This window comes from Carlito syrichta, unplaced genomic scaffold (assembly GCF_000164805.1).
Source record: "Carlito syrichta isolate Samal-C Ts95f unplaced genomic scaffold, Tarsius_syrichta-2.0.1 Scaffold290815, whole genome shotgun sequence".
Taxonomy (NCBI): Eukaryota; Metazoa; Chordata; class Mammalia; order Primates; family Tarsiidae; genus Carlito; species Carlito syrichta.
The window spans coordinates 61,850-74,220 of NW_007234911.1; the positions used below are offsets into that span (position 1 = coordinate 61,850).

At 41.1% G+C, this 12,371-nt stretch overlaps 1 protein-coding gene across 1 annotated transcript; it reads right to left on the reverse strand.

Moving 5' to 3' along the window:
* Positions 1-4,813: 4,813 nt before the first annotated feature.
* LOC103256636 (rhox homeobox family member 1) lies at positions 4,814-12,090 on the reverse strand. The gene is made up of 3 exons (XM_008054451.1): positions 11,750-12,090; positions 9,349-9,394; positions 4,814-4,930 (listed from the first exon to the last, which is right to left on the reverse strand). Exons 1-3 carry the CDS (start codon positions 12,088-12,090, stop codon positions 4,814-4,816), a joined length of 504 nt encoding a protein of 167 aa, XP_008052642.1.
* Positions 12,091-12,371: the final 281 nt, after the last annotated feature.

The window sequence follows — 12,371 nt, forward strand, 5'->3', positions numbered from 1 at the left end:
GAGACACACACAAAGGACTACATGCCCCTGGAAATGCCTCCACCAAACCTAGATAAAGAATGGGCTATTAAAACTTTCTAACACCCAAAAATGTATCTGTTCCCTTAGTCTCTATATGACAACTGCTTTCTTTCATGTCTTTGTATTAATTTTATATATAATGTTTAATCAAACCTTGCAAACTAAAACTCCCCAAATAAACAAAAACTATGACCAGCTAAAAGATATACAGCCCAAGTTGTTCAAGGCATTTGTGCTTCTCGCTTTGATGTATCATTATCAGTTTACTATGGTCAGCCTTCTGCCCACCATCTAGAGTCATGAGATACCAGTGCCTGGTAATGTCAAGACACAAGACTTATGTGACTTCTGTTATCTACATCAAAAAATAAAACTCTAGACATTCTTTACAGCCCAAACTCCCCTTCAGAAACCTTAAATATACTAAGCTCCCCAGCTTTTGGGCCTCCGAGTGTCGGCCCTCTTTCCATCTGCAAAAAGTAAATAATTTCACTTTCTTTTACTTTGTGCTTACAATCTTTCACTATTCCTGTGGCACTGGCCCACTTTGCCTTAGTTTACCCTTTTACCATGTGTGGTGGCGCACACCTGTAGTCCCAAGTACTTGGGAGGCTGAGGCAGGAGGATCATTTGAGCCCAGGAGGTAGAGGCTGCAGTGAGCCATGATTGCACCACTGTACTCCAGCCTGGGCAACAGAGAAGACTCTATCTCTTAAAACAACAGCAATAAGAAAAAAGAAAAAAAAACCTTGCTTGCAAGCCATCTGAGAGTTGGTTCTTAAGTGTGAGTTGCCTGCTTTTTCTTACTTGGTGCGCTGCAAATAAACACCCTCCTTTCTCCCACTGCAAAACTTTGCTGTGGCTGTCTGGCCTTCTGCACTGGGTGAGTGACCCCCCAGTTCAGCTTGGTAACACAATATATGACCAAGTCAAAAGAAACAAAGTTGAACTTACCAATCAGGAAATCCAGTGAAGGGCTCTAGTTTAACCTGATTATTTCCCTTGCAGGAGTTCTACTTTTCCTAGAGGAGTCACGTCAGCACCAAATGAATGCATAGATAAACAGCACAACCATATGAGCAATTAGAGCACATCCAATTATAAGTACAACACCCCATGGTCAGAATTCAAGTTGTAGAGTCCCCTTACTTCCCGTCCCTTTCTGCGTCCTGGTTCAGAAACACGTAGTGCTTTGACCAGTCTGTGACCCGACCAGTAGCATGTTTTTCCCTGCAGGCTTGAACTCAAGCCAAGGCTTTGAACATTTTCAGGCAGTAATAAACTTGTTTAGGTTGTTGTCTGAAACACTGAAAGACCAAGAATGTTGCTAAATACATAGAAACTAGCACCAGCCCTGAACCAAATTCCTTAAACCCTCAATATAAACTCCGTAACTTAAGCTCCTCAATGCAAACATATCTAGGTAGAACATCTTGTTTCACTGTCTCCCATGGGCAAACTGAAGCCCTCTCTGTATGTAGGTTCTCTTAATAAATGCTTTGGACTGATCACTCTGGGGTTTAGTTATTTTTTTTTGAATCCCAATTGGTCCCATCTCAGGATGGTTTGGAGCAACTCCTTGTGGGAATTCCCCTGCTGCCGCTTGTGAGGCAACTCCAGCTGTGGGTTCTGCAGGACAGAAAGCAGGTAAATGTATTTTTGCTTTTGAGAACAACTCATAACAAATCCCATTCCTCTACTTTGCACACATTTATAGTAACTCTCCTCTTTATGTAAAATATCACTTTTCATGTCTACCTGGAAATACCACACTCTTGTATCATCCAGTAAAGAACTGTTTCTGCCCCTTGTTTCTAAGTATTTGTAGTTAAAATGGTTGCTTGGAATCTTGATTCTCTGGCACTTCCAAGTTAGATTTCTAAGGTTCTGACTATATGTGAATCAAGAACAAGTTACATAAATCTCTTTTATGTAAACTAAAAAAGTTTTCCCTTCCAATTAGTTCATACCTTTTTTTACTTAGTTTGACCAGTAACCTTAATATTCTGAAAGCTTACTGTGATGTGTTCTTCACTGTGAAAAACTTTAGAAAGCAAGAACTGCTAGATCACTTCAAAATGCTGAATCTACTGCACTCCTAATGTTATCGTAATTTTTTTTTTTTTTTTGAGTTGGAGTCTCACTCTGTTGCCCGGGCTGGAGTGCAATGGCATGCTCATGGCCACTGAAACCTTGACCTGCATAGCTCAGGCGATCCTCCTGCCTCAGCTTTCCAAGTAGCTGGAAATACAGGCATGTGCTACCACGCCTGGCTAATTTTTTGATTTATTGTAGAGACAAGGACTCACCAAGTTACCTAGCTCGACTCCCTGGGCTCAGGTAATCCTCTTGTCCCAGTCTGCCAAAGTGCTGGGATTACAGGCTTGAGCCACCGCACTTGGCCGAGATTGTATTTATAATTTTTCAAACAAAACTAACACCTGCAAAAACAACCTATCTCGGGTCAACATATTTGTTGGAAGTGGCTTCTAAAGTTTTCAAAAAATAAATCAAAATTATTTTCTTACATCAATTAATTTCTGATCAATGCCTCTGGGATATTTGAAACGTACTTTATAAGAAATGCTCTTTGTGAGGTTATGTTTAGAAGATCTCTCTCTTCGAAAACCTAGAATGTGGGTAAATGGTCATTTGCAGCAATGATTTGCTTATCTCTTCTGTTTTATGCCACCATCCTGCCATAATGTATCTGGCACTCGAAAGAAGCAGAGATATGATTAAAAGCAGTGCATATAACTCTTTTTTTTTTTGAGTTGGAGTCTCACTCTGTCGCTCAGACTGGAGTGCAGTGGCCACTCCCGGCCCCGCAGCCTCGACCTGCTGGGCTCCGGCGATCCTTCCGCCTCAGCCTTCCAAGTAGCCGGAACTACAGGCATGCGCTACCACGCCCGGCTGATTTTTTGATTTATTGTAGAGATGAGGTCTGCCAAGTTGTCCAGGCAGGTCTTGAACCTGCGGGCTCAGGCAATCCATTCACCTCAACCTCCCAAAGGCGCGGAATTACAGGCTGAGCCACGGAGCCTGGCTTGCATATAACTCTTGAAGACACTATCCACTTCTGAGAAAGGTAGTCATATATATGTATATATATTTTTTGCTTCTTCCAGGCAGCCTGAGAGTGACAAAATAATGGTCTCTGTTAGTGTGTATCAGACTGGATGTGAGGACTGACTGAGGGATTTGTGCTGAGTACTCTGGCTTTCAGTTTCAGCTGTGGCTCATTTGTACAGACCCTATAGCTCTGAGACTGCTTAAAACATTGAGAAAAAAATTTTTTTTTTGAATTGGAGTCTTACTCTTTCGCCCAGACTGGAGTGCAGTGGCCGCTCCCGGCCACCACAGCCTCCACCTGATGGGCTCCGGCGATCCTTCCGCCTCAGCCTTCCGACTAGCTGGAACTACAGGCGCGCGCTATCACGCCCGGCTCATTTTTTGATTGATTGTAGAGATGAGGTCTCGCCAAGTTGCCCAAGAAATTTAATGTTTAAGAAGGATTGTGGTTAACTCTGAGAAATAAGAATTTTCAGTTTCAAACTCATTCTGTGTGAATGACAATGAGCATATACATGTACATTCTTGGATTTGCTGTACTTCTAACAGGGCCTCATGTGTAGCAATAACACCCTTCTATCTGTGGAAGTGTCACATGACACACAGTCACTTTGCTGACATTTGACAACCACAAGTGAAAAAGAGAGAATAAAGGAATAAAAATGAGCAGATACCATGGCATGCTTTCCCAAGGAAACAGCATCTCTCTTCACATGGGGAACATATAAGCACTATGTTCTTTGATTAATCCCCATGGGAAGAAATTCTGATATAACCATGGTACCTTAACTGTGGTCATTTCAATCACTGTATAGTATTACTGTGGTGTCCACAATTTATCACTTTGAACATAAAACTCAACTGATGGAGATTCATTTTGCTAAAGATTACTTTTTTAAAAAGTTCAACTGAGAAGAATTTTATGCTTTAAAAAAGTGGGCCTGGCCTCTTCATCCTCCTAGCCTTATTTTTGTGTTTGTTTTTATATCCTGGCAGCTTCACAAAAAAGAAGAAAACACGAACAAAGCAGAAGTGTGACTGCTTCTTTCCAATGGGTGATTATTCTAGGAACACTGTTGAGAGAACTACCTTCTTCCTCTTCTTTGAGCAGCACTAAATGAAAAGGTCCCTTTTACTTTTTAATCAGCAGGAAGTTGAGCATATTGGATGAATGTTCAACTGACACCTTTCCATAAATCTTGGGAGTATCCTCCTAGAAAGTTTCTCATAGAGTCCAAGGTTTGGACTCTAAGATCCAGCAAGACTGGATGTCAGTGCTATCTGGAAATATACTGCTGTCTCACTAGACACCTTCCCCGCTCCTTCTTGCACATATCTGTGATCCCAAAAGGGCATGGTGGGGATGAGGATGGCATGATGGTGGGGTGAGGAAGTAGAGAAGAATATATTGGTCAGCGCAAACTCACTATGATACTTGGGAAACTTCTGAGATGTGCAGGCCCTATTTATGGTGACTCAGGGATGGCACCTCATGAAAGAAGACCTCCTTGTCATCTGTTTAAATGCCATTTCCTTGACAATTTCCATCTATACCTTACTAACCCCAATTGGCATACAAAAACATATTTTGAATTTAACTCTTTATTGATAATTGATAAGTTCAGAGAACGTAGAGGTAGTACATAGGCATAGGCAGCCGAAGTGTTAGTGTCATCAGAAAAACCCATCTCTAAACTAGCTCCTGAAGAAGGACGACATTCTAGAAGTCATCCATTACGATGAGGAGAAAGAATTCAGGTTCAGCAGGTGGTGCGTTGACGAGCATCAATTCCCTCTGATTTCGTCTACACTTGGCCCTTTTATTCTTAAACCAAACCTACAATCAGAGGGAAAGGGGGATTAATTTAGTATATTGAACAGTTAATGGCATAATTGAAAAAAGAACATAGCATGCAACCTTATATGCCACTGAAATTTTAAACTGCATCAGGAGAAGCTATTTACTTATTGCTAAAATACCTTAGGGAAGTTAATATCACACCCCCTTCCTTCAGCTCACCCTTAGTGAGCACCTATTATGTGCCAAGCTCTGGAATAGGCTCATAACTTTATCTCTCTCTTCCCAATTTTAATATCCTTTGTTAGTTTCTTCCAGGTATTGGATGCAGGTCTACCTTTTGAGTTGTTTCATGTCCTTGCTCTTAATTCAATGTCTGGCAACAGGGTAAAGAAAGGAAGGTCTGCATCGTGACAACTGACCATCATCTATCCAGCTGCTTCCTTCCCCCTCCTCACCAGGGACAGTTTCAGCTTGTTTGTGAGGGAAGTTAGGCATGACAAAAAATGAGCCTCGGGTTGGGCATGGTGGCTCATGCCTGTAATTTCAGCACTTTGAGAGGCAGAAGCAGGAAGATTGCTTGAACCCAAGAGTTTGAGACCAGCCTGGGCAAAATAGTCAGACCTTGTCTCTACAAAATAATTTTAAAATTATCTGTGTTCAGTGGCACACACCTGTAGTCCTAGCTACTTGGGAGGTTGAGGTAGAAGGATCTTCTGAGCCCAGGAGGTCGAGGCTGTAGTGAGCCATGATTGTGCCACTGCAATCCAGCCTGGCTGACAGAGTGAAACTTAAACTTAAAAAAAAAAGTGGGCCTCATTTAAAGTCATACTGAGGAAAGAAGCTTCTTGTTTAAAAAGTTCATCTTGGCCGGGCTCCCTGGCTCAGCCTGTAATCCCAGCACTTTGGGAGGCCGAGGCGAGTGGATTGCCTGAGCCCGTGGGTTTGAGACCAGCCGGGGCAACTTGGCGAGACCTCGTCTCTACAATAAAATAAAAAAATTGGTCAGGTGCCTGTAGTTCCAGCTACTTGGAGGCCTGAGGCAGAAGGATCTCCGGAGCCCAGCAGGTCAAGGCTGGGGTGGCGGTGAGCATGCCACTACACTACAGCCTGAGTGACAGAGCGAGACTCCAACTCGAGAAAAAAAAGTCCGTCTTTAGTGTGATATAAATAATCAATCGGAAGGAGCACGTTGGAATTTTTAGACAGGTTTCCTTCAAGAATGTCTAAGATTATCCTCTGGCAAGAGAAGCCTGGACACTGCCTTGTTATTTTAGCCTGTAGTGCTAAGTAAAATTGGGACCACCTCGACCCAGATTAACTAAAACTCTCAGAAATCTTTCCCTACCCAAGAGCTTAGGGGCCAGAGGCATGTCATTTCAGCAATGTCAACTCTGCATTCTACAACCTGCTGCACCCTTCAAACCTACCTGGGCTCAGGACAAGTTCAGTTCACACTTTTCTAGCTGCAGTTCCAGGATCCTGGACGGAAGCAGCTATTGCCTAGCATGGTGGGGCCCCCTAGGAAGATGGTCAACTGTAATGTGGTGAACGGGTCACAAAAATGGCTCCTCTCTAAATATCTGCTGACAATTAAAAAGCCAACAGACAATAACCTCTCCCTCCAAACCCAATCTGTCTATTAGATGACACTATCCCCTCAGTGTCTTAGTTAATGGCATTTACATCGTATTTAATCCTTTTGGAAGTTCCCACATTGCAAATTGTAAGTCACATAAAGGATCTTCTTTCCCTGCCTGACATCTCATTCTCTCTCTTCCATCTAAGGATTTTCAGTCTTTATGCTGCATGAATATATAGTCTAAAAAGGTAATAGAGCTAAATAGTGTAATAGAGCTCATTTTGGGAGGATTCAAACATACCATTAGTCAAATCTCTATACATATAACCAAAGTGCACAATGGGCTAACTGTGGTATGTGCTGATATTAGGTATGCATCCCAATACTGGTTTCATAAAACGGTTCTATTATGTTTGCAAAACCTAAGGGGAAACCATGTGTTAAGTTTCTTGGGGGGAAATTCATGTTGTAGAGATTGAAAATAGATAAAAACATTCTGTCTTTTCTCTTATTTGTTTCTTGCAACTCACATTCCTTTCAGAACGTCACTGAGAGAACACTACATAAACCCAGGGTCCTTTGAATTTGTCTTACTAGTTTGAGAAAGTGTTTCCAACCTCTTTTCAACTTCTCCAACCTGAGGCAGGCCTGATCGTGAGCCCAGTCAGTCATTAGGATACTAGCACTCAGTGGCCTGCTTTCTTGGGCTGCTTTGCTGGGCAATTCACCATCAGACCTGCAGCTTGTTTCCCTCACTACACTCACACATGCACTCTGCAGAAAAGCTAATATTAAGGTCATCCTGATTTTTTTTGAGTTGTAGTCTCACTTTGTTGTCCAGGCTGGAGTGCAGTGGCATGCATGCTAACGGCCACCCCAGCGTTGACCTGCTGGCTCAGGCAATCCTTCCGCCTCAGCCTTCCAAGTAGCTGGAACTACAGGTGTGCGCTACCATGCCCGCCTAATTTTTGATTTATTGTAGAGACAAGGTCTCTCCAAGTTGCCTAGGCTGGTCTCGAACCTGCGGGCTCAGGCAATCCACTTGCCTTGGCCTCCCAAAGTGCTGGGATTATAGGCTGAGTCACCAAGCCCAGCCAGGTCATCCTGATTTTTATTTTCTTTTTTGGGAAATATCACTTTGGTACAGCTTATGGTTTTCTTTGGTCTTAAGTAGTCATCATTCGATCACATTACCTACAAATTCGTCATCTCTGCTTAAAGGAGTGAAAAATATTTGAAGTTAACAGATATGAATCTACCCTGAAATGGGGGTCACCTCCCAAAACAAAATTCATAAAAACCCATCTCTTCAAAAACTGTATTATCAAAAAGGAAAAAGTAAATGCTTAGATGAATAGAAATTCCTCAAGAGAATACTCATGTATGCATTTAGTAGTTTCACAATGTAAAATTTGTATGGTATCTGCAAGGTCTATTTTGACTGTATATCATTAAAAAATTCAGTAGATTTAGACTATAAATAGTTTTTGGTTACATGGATGAATTGTATAGTGGTGAGGTCTGGGCTTTTAGTGTACCTGTCACCCTAATAGTGTAAATTGTACTCTATAGGTAATTTTTCATCCCTCACTCCCTTCCATATACAGAATCATATGTAATTTTTTAAACCTTTTCACCCTTCTTAGATCAACTAAAATTAATTAAATATTATTCTTTTTGTTTGTTTCATTCTTTTTTGACTTAAAAAAATTTTTTTATTATTATAGCTATGTGGGGTAGAAGTCAGGATTAGTTATACAATCAAAGGATGTGAATAGACACTTCTCAAAAAAAGATATACAAGCAGCCAACAGATACATGAAAAAACGTTCAGCCTCACTAATCATCAGAGAAATGCAAATCAAAACCACAATGAGATACCACCTAACTTCAATAAGGATGGCCCTCATCAATAAATCAAAAATCAATAGATGCTGGCAAGAGTGTAGAAAAAGGGGACGCTTCTACACTGTTAGTGGGAGTGCAGGCTAGTTCAACCTCTATGTTTGTTTCATTCTCTAGACAAATTTTCAAAGCTTACGACCATCCCCCGATTCCAGCTATAATGTGATTCTTTCAGCAATTTTTTCAGGTTGAGGTAGCAAAGTATTTCAAAAAATTAAAAGTTAGGGCTGCTACTCTCTATATTGCCTTACTAAAAGCTGAAAAACATAAGAAGGAGGATCAGGCACTTGGACTTTTAAGCTATCTTCTCATGTCAGTCTCAGCTTAACTAAACATACCTTATTTACTCAGATAGTGTGTGTTCTGTGGGTGAATTACTCCCTTATCCCGATATTTATAAACTTACTCATTCAGTTAAGTGCTTATATCTGGCTTTAAATAATTTAGTACGGTTGATCCTTTTTATAACCTTGCTCCTCTTTGCATTAACTCGAGTACTTCTAAAGTCAGACTGAGCCCTAACATGATTCTACATAGACGTGCTCCCTAAAGGATACCAGTGTTAGAAGGACTTGAATTTTATTTATTGGACATATAGATACGTAAGAATTATATATATATATATATATATATATACACATATATATATACATATATATGTATACATATATGCATTTTTTATTTATTTAATTTTATACAGAGAATAGGAGAAGCAGTTTGTTGTTTTGTTTTTCCTTTAGGAAGTCATGTTCCATGGGAATGGGAAATGGAAAATAGGAAAGAACCATAAGCTGGAGTTTACTTATCCTATTTTCCACCTACAAAGAATTCAAAATTCAAAACTTATTTGACAATGTAAAAAAGAAAATAAGAACACACCAACTTTGGAATGCCTAGGACAAAGCTGTCAAAGCTCTGAAGCAAGTTTTTAAATGGTTGTCCTGCAATTTTTTTTTTCAGATTTACTGACCTGCACTTTGGTATCAGTCACACCAATGCGTATTGCAAGATTCCTTCTGTAGAGAGAAAACCACAAATATTTAGTATTAAAGGTTGTGGATGAAGTGGAATATATAGTATATACATTTCATGTTTGCTTTTAAGTTTACAATCTCCCCTCACACCTTCTCCAAGTATATATTTTTTGGAATTCCCAGATCCAGGCTTGTTTTATTTTTATTTATTTATTTATTTATTTTGAGTTGGAGTCTCACTCTGTTGCCCAGACTGGAGTGCAGTGGCCGCTCCCGGCCACTGCAGCCTCGACCTGCTGGGCTCCGGTGATCCTTCCGCCTCAGCCTTCCAAGTAGCTGGAACTACAGGCGCGTGCTACCGCACCCGGCTAATTTTTTGATTTATTGTAGAGATGAGGTCTCGACAGGTTGCCCAGGTGGGTCTCAAACCCGTGGGCTCAGGCAATCCACTCACCTCAGCCTCCCAAGGTGCGGGATTACAGGCTGAGTCACCGAGCCCGGCTTAGACTTGTTTTATAAATGGTTTGCCTTCATCACAAAATTTAAGGTAGTGTTAACAACTCATTAATCAAGACAAATTATTTTAATGTACTATTTTAGTAAATAAAAATCAATGCAAAAAAATTGATGATGAACAAATTGTCAAAATTTTAAATAAAGGAAGGATCCAGTTTTGGAGTTGCATAGACAGTAGTACCTCATTTTCCTCACCCTGATCCCAACAAAATTTTACTTATAAAAACATGCTAAAACTGGGTATGGTGGCTCATTACGGGAATCCCAGCAACTCAGGAGGCTGAGGCAGGAGAATCGCTTGAGACCAGGAGTTTGAGACCAGCCTGGGCAACACAGCAAAACCCCATCTCTAAAAAAAAAAAAAAAGAAAAAGAAAAAGAAACTTAGGCAATCCCCTCGGGTCCCCTCCCACTGTGGGAGCTTTTCTGTCCTCTCAATAAATCCTTCTCTAAAAAAAAAAAAGAAAAAGAAAGAAAAAGAAAAAGAAACTTATCCGGGTGTGGTGGTGCATGCATATAGTTCCAGCTACTTGAGAAGTTGAGATTCGAGGATTGCTTGAGCTCAGGAGTTTGAGGCTACAGTGAGTCATGATCATACCTCGACTAAAACAAACAAACAAAACAAAAAAAACCTCAAACCAAAAAACAAAACAAAAACAGGCCACCAACACTAGCAATAAAATAAAAAACAGATAAACTGGATTATATCAAAGTTAAAGACTTCTCTGTATCAAAGGACACAATTAGAGTGAAAAAGCAACTCACAGAATGGGAAAATATTTGCAAGTCATATATCTGATAAGGAGTTAGTTTCCAGGATATATAAAGAGGTCCCACAACTCAATAACAACAAAAAACACCCAGATTTTAAAACTGGCAAAGGACTTAAAGGGACATTTCTCCAAAGAAGATACACAAATGGCCACTAAGCACATGAAAAGATGCTCAACATCACTAATCATCAGGAAAATGCAAATCAGAACTACAATGGGATACCACCTCATACTCATTAGGATGACTACTATCACAAAAACCAGAAAATAACAAGTATTGGTGAGGACTGGAACCCACCATGAACTATTGATGGGAATGTAAAATGATGCAACCTGTATAGAAAAGAATACAGTGGCTCTTCAAAAACTTAGAAATTATCATATGATCCAGCAATTCCATTTCTGGGCACACACCTTAAAAAAGTAAAAATATGGACTTAAAGAGATATTTGTACACTCATGTTCATAGCAACATTATTTGCAACAGCCAAAAGGTAGAAACAACCTAAATGTCCCACCATAGCTGAATGATAAAACAAAATGTGGTACACATATAAAAAATGGAATATTACTCAGCCTTAAAAAGTCAGGACATTCTAACACATGCTGTAACAAATAAGCCAGTCATAAAATACAAATGCCGTATAATTCCACTTACATAAGGTACCGAGAGTAGTTAAAAGCATAGAGTCAGAAAGTAAAATGGTGGTTGCCGGAGCTGGTGAAAGGGAAATTGCTTAGTAGATATAGCATTTTAGTTCGGCAAGATGAAAAAAGTTCTGGAAATCTATTACACAACAGTGTGTACATACTTAACACAACTGAACTCTACACTTGAAAGTAATTTAGATGGTAAATTTTACGTTTCTGTGTATTTTATCGTAACTAAAAAAAAGTCATCAACCGGTCTCCAGACTTCATCCACATAAATACTACATGAAAATATTTACCTTGATGCTTAGGAGACATCCTCCTCTGCATAAAGGCAAGAGATGACCCCCAGGCACTTGTGTTTCAATGGTGGCGGGTGGGGGGGGGTGGCGGCAAGGGGGAGAAAATGAGCCAGAACTCCCCGGAGAACTGGGTGCCTCCCGGAGCAAGTCACTTACCTTGTGAATGCATCAGGGTATTGAGTTTGCTGGAAAACACGTTCCAGCTCCTGCCGCTGCCACGGGGTGAACCTAATGCGCCGGATTCGCTGCTGGTTGAAGGGCCGCGGACCCACCGCTTGGTTCGGCTCCTCGGGCACCTGGCTGCCATCGCCACCCTGGTTCACGTTCTCTTGGTTTGCATCCACAGGAAGCATGTTGCTTATAGCTCTCGAAGCTCCTTCTCCAGCTTCCAGTGCTACTTCTCGTGCAGCCGTCAGCTCGCGGACAGGCTTTATCTCTATCTCATACACTTCCAGGCAGTAGTAGTCAGAATCATAGCAGTTGCCTCCAAGTGCCATAGTGGGAATGCTATATGCTTGCACAAACCTATTCGGCGGTGTCTGCAGCTAGAGCTAGAGCTACAAAGCAGAGCTAGTCCTCGTTCGGAAGCACTAGCTACTGGGATTGTACAGCAAGTTCAATGCCAACGCGCTCCTCTTAGACGGTTGCTATTGGTTCTTTTTTTTTTTACCGCCAGTTGCAGTGGGTGGGACTGTATTAGGCGCGCAGACTACTGGGAAGTGGCAGAAAAGTAATAGTGTGGAAGAGGCCGGTGCCAATAGGGGGCATATGCGTGTGC

Excerpts from the sequence above, each read along its gene's own strand:
- LOC103256636 (XM_008054451.1), bottom strand. The coding sequence starts at position 12,090 with ATGGCACTTGGAGGCAACTGCTATGATTCTGACTACTACTGCCTGGAA. Across the intron at positions 9,395-11,749 it reads TACCCTGATGCATTCACAAG|AAGGAATCTTGCAATACGCA; the intron begins GTAAGTGACTTG and ends TTCTCTCTACAG. Across the intron at positions 4,931-9,348 it reads TGACTGATACCAAAGTGCAG|GTTTGGTTTAAGAATAAAAG; the intron begins GTCAGTAAATCT and ends CTCTGATTGTAG.